Raw genomic sequence first — 4,292 nt, 5'->3', positions numbered from 1 at the left:
AGGGGGCTTTTCCAGGGGTCCCTCCTAGAAAAGCACCTTGCCCCCATGCCGATGACCATGTTCTGCTGAACCGAAGGTAGCCGAAATCAGCCGTACTCAGCTGAAATGAATAGCCAAATAGAGTTCAACTCCCTTCACTTTGGCTCGGTTATTTATTCGGCAGCTTATTGAATAACCCCCTTAGTGTCTGTTATCAGTGGATTAGCAAACTGTTTCTATGGGCTTGTAGGGGCTCCAGTGGAGATTTCTGCTATGACAATGTCATAACTAGATGCTACTAGTTTAGATAAATAGGACATGTAGTTATTCATAATGGTACATCATCAGATATTGCAAAGTTTGTGACAGTGGTGTACAACAGAGCAAGGTCTGGTAAACACTTTGTTTAAAGTAACCCTATTTTTTTCCCTTACAGCACCTAGACAGTAAATGGATATCTTCCTCCAAAGAAATTATAGCTTTCCGCAAAGCATTACTGAACCCCATCACTGCAGGCCAGTTCCAGCGTTTCATATCTCTTAAGGGAGATTTCTTTGAAAATGGACTGCTGTTTTGGCAGGAGGTGCAAAAATATAAGGTATGTCTGTTAAGTCTGCAGTTTGATAAACATTTATCATTTCTAGAGACTCGACTTAATCATTTTACATTTTAAAACAACCTTCAACCTTGTGTGCATTTTAACTGAATAAAATCAAGGTGTAAATAACAGATGTACCTAGACCTGTTAGCCAGCTCTCAGAGCATTAGTAGATTGATGCTCAATTGGTGCACCAGATATAAACTGAGCTATGTCTCAGTCTGTCAACAGGGACATGCACAAGCAGGCCTGTATTGTGCGTTTGTGTTCTCCTTAGACACATGGGGTCAGAAAATTAAGACCATTTGATGGACTTTTCCCCTAATATCTATCAGCCATTTGCAGAAGTCCAAAGGTGGCAACTTTAAACAGTTTTATGTTGATCTTGTCAAAATATTCGAGATTAGGCAACAACTGTCTTATGTCTTATAGACTAGTGGTTCTCAACTTGTGTAACCTCAGGACCCACATTTGTCCTTGGACATTAAGTGCAGACTCAAGTCACACTGCAATGGAACTGCATTGCGGTACCGTGCATTCCGGTGCAGGCGATCCGTGTGATCCTCAGCTTGGGGTCCAGTGCTGGGCTGCTGTGCTGTAACGGAGCTCCATCTATACATGCATTGCTTGTACAACTTCCTTGTGCGCCCTGTAGAGGTGCCGGGAGCCAGAATGTGACGTCACTCCGGTCTAGGCACCTCTACAGGTCACATGAGCAATGCATGTATGGATGAAGCTCCCTCACGGCCATAGCTTCAGCCCACCCACCCCACCTCAAGCTGACACTTAGCACCAGGCAGCATATTCTGAATTGCTGCTCAACGCAAGAACTGATATTGCTATGCTAGGGGGAGGCTGAGGAGCCTCTCACAATTCACTGCTGGCCTACTTATCACTGAGGGTACAATGATGATGGCTCATAAGCTTGTTATGCATTTATGAAGAATCCCATTTTACAACAAATCCCATTTTAAGCAAATCTTATTCACTTTGCAACAAGAAATTAACCTAAAGATTCCATATCAATAGGTCCAAGATATGTTGCAAGTACAAGCAATATTCTTTTGTGACATCCTTACCTTTCTTCTAAGATAAATTATGGACCACATGTCTCTTCCAAGGCTAGGTTAAGTTGGCCACCATTTTCTTAGTAAGTGTGTGATAGGGATAGATCACAGCGACACTTTATTATTGACATGGAGGGAAATTTCACTGATTTTGTTGTCACATGTAATACAAATACAATATCCTTTTGAAAAGTGGAAACTGAAAAATATCTTACATTGTGCTGTTAAAGGGACAGAGTCTGGGTCTATAAAGTTATTGTACCAAACCGGTCTAGAAAAGTTTTAGTGTCTACAAGGTCATTTTGTCCCTCATTGTCTTTCAAGGCTGCACTGGCTCTGTCCTCCCTTCCTGGCTCTGTCAATTCCAGTGAAAGTCCTCTGACACTTGCTATATGAAGTCAGGACAGAATTGAGAGTGCAAACCTTGGTACTAGGATACTGGATTATTCACATTTTACATTCACTTCCTACATTCTTTACTAGGTTCAATCGAAATAACTTTTTATCCTAAAGAATGCTTTTATATCATTGTTGGCCGTTACCTGTCTTACAGGAACTTTGTCATTCCCATTGTGATGATGCTACAATCCAAAGCAAGATCACTGCTATCATCAACTGTTTTATCAATTCCTCCATCCCTCCAGCATTGCAGATAGACATTCCTCCAGAGCAAGCGGAAAAGATTATAGAACGACGTAGGGATCTGGGGCCTTATGTGTTTCGGGAAGCACAGGTCAGTTTATAATAAATTCATCTTACCCATTCTCATTGTTACATTCACTATTGAATAAATAAATAAATACATAAACAGAGATCTGCGCTTCTATCTGAAATGAGCAGGTGTGCAAAAAATGAAATATTTCATCCAAATAATAAATTAAATAAATATTACACCGTGCTAAAAATATGACAGAATTTTTTCTTCTTTTGTTAATTTTCTTTATTAATATCTATTTATTATTTGTTTTTATAAAGGAATATCATGTATCTATATGTTAAAATTCATGGAATTTTTGGGAAAATCACTGAGGCATATTTATTTTTATTATTATTATTTTTTTACTTTACTGTTAGGGGCTTTAGTGAAATATCAGGGGTCTAGACCCTACTACAGACCCCTGATATTACCTTTTTGAAGTAGAAAAAGAGATTGAGGACACAGAGTCCTAAATCTCTTTTTCTGCAGCCCTGTTATGAATGAACAGGAAGCCTCCATACTGAGTGTTCCGGTCCATTCATAAACTGTGGAGATAGTATCAGTTACTATATCCACAATTGTGAAAGAACAGGAAGTGATGTAGAGCACTTCCTATTCATTCATAATTGGTTACGCAGTAAGCTTACTATGTCCTCTATTATTTACAGACACTCAACAATCAGCTGATCACTGAGTAACTGCTCTGCATCCTAATTTGCTTGTTACAGGAAGCCAAGCGGGGCGGTGCTGGAGGAGAGCTTAGCCTCCTGTGATAACACTGACAGCGCTCTCCTCCCCGCCCTGCTCTGCCTCCTGAAAGTTTCTCTCCTTCCCGCTGGGCGCTGCTCTGTGTCAGAAGGGACACAGAGCAGCGCCCAGTGGAGAGGAGAGAAACTAGAGATGCACCATATTTTCGGCCAAAAATTGTACTTTCTGCATTTTGCCCAAAGTACCATTTTCGTCCGAAATCGGCAGCTGAAATTTCGGTGCATCCCTAATTTATACCATTTCACCTTATATAGAGTAGAGGCTTTTAGGTGGCTTTAAGGAGCCAGAGAAGAATAAAGAGGGAAGTAAACGTGTCAGTTACACATAAGAGTGGCTACTAAAACTATACCTTTTTGTATGTGTTATAAAGAATTATTGCACCTACTGTCAAAAGAGGAAAAAATGGATTCCTCCCAAAGGATGGTGCCTTGTGTGACCACTCAGTACATGATTAAGGGCAGTTAGTTTCTCTTGCACAGTTGATTCCTGAAACCAATAGATAATGATGTCCAATTAAGCCTATAGGTGGTGTCACAAGAGAAATATTTAACTTTGGTGGTTTGATCAACAAGGTGTACAGTTTTCCACTCTATTTCAGTCAAAATATAAAAAAATAAATATCCTGGTGTGTTAACTCTGTAAATTGAGCCAGTTCAATCAGGACTTTAGAGTAGCTAAGGCCATTAGACCACAATGATTACTGTAGCTCAGTGTGTATTTTCACACCTAGATGACAATCTTCAGCATCATGTTCAAGTTTTGGCCTGAGTTCTGTGAATTTCGGAGACAACTGACTGATGAGAAGATTGTACCTCTGCTGGAGAGAAAGAAGGCAAAGAAAACACAGCAGATGAAACAGAAGATGAGAGAACAAGAGATGCTCGCCAAGGTAAGAGGACTCTGAATAATCTTTCCTGTGTGCTTATAATGCAGAGGAAGGATTTAGCCTTTTCATGACTAAAGGGACCAGATACCCAGGCCAAATTAAAAAAAAGAAAAGTAGCAGCATCAGCAGGTGTCGCTTAACCTAAAGGAGAACTATGGGGTAACCTTTTTTCCCATAGTTCTCTTAAGGTCACGGGAGGACATATACTAACATCCTCCTGTGACCCAAAACTCTGTATATAGCAGGCTGCCACAGCCGGGGCGGATCCCGGCAATACTGTCGAGATCAACCACGCTG

The 4,292-nt window shown here is 40.6% G+C and overlaps 1 protein-coding gene across 1 annotated transcript in view; it reads left to right on the top strand.

Moving 5' to 3' along the window:
• The window catches only part of RGS22 (regulator of G-protein signaling 22), a 74,318-nt gene that overhangs the window by 63,800 nt on the left and 6,226 nt on the right, over positions 1–4,292 (top strand). The window contains exons 21-23 of the mRNA XM_018558972.1: positions 416–577; positions 2,198–2,377; positions 3,840–3,998. Of these exons, the coding sequence (XP_018414474.1) occupies positions 416–577; positions 2,198–2,377; positions 3,840–3,998 (501 nt within the window). The remainder of the gene's footprint in view (positions 1–415; positions 578–2,197; positions 2,378–3,839; positions 3,999–4,292) is intronic.

This window comes from Nanorana parkeri, unplaced genomic scaffold, assembly GCF_000935625.1.
Source record: "Nanorana parkeri isolate BGI_ZX_2015 unplaced genomic scaffold, ASM93562v1 scaffold16, whole genome shotgun sequence".
NCBI classification, from domain to species: domain Eukaryota; kingdom Metazoa; phylum Chordata; class Amphibia; order Anura; family Dicroglossidae; genus Nanorana; species Nanorana parkeri.
The sequence above is the reverse complement of the archived record's forward strand: the minus strand, read 5'-3'. Positions and strand labels throughout refer to the sequence as shown.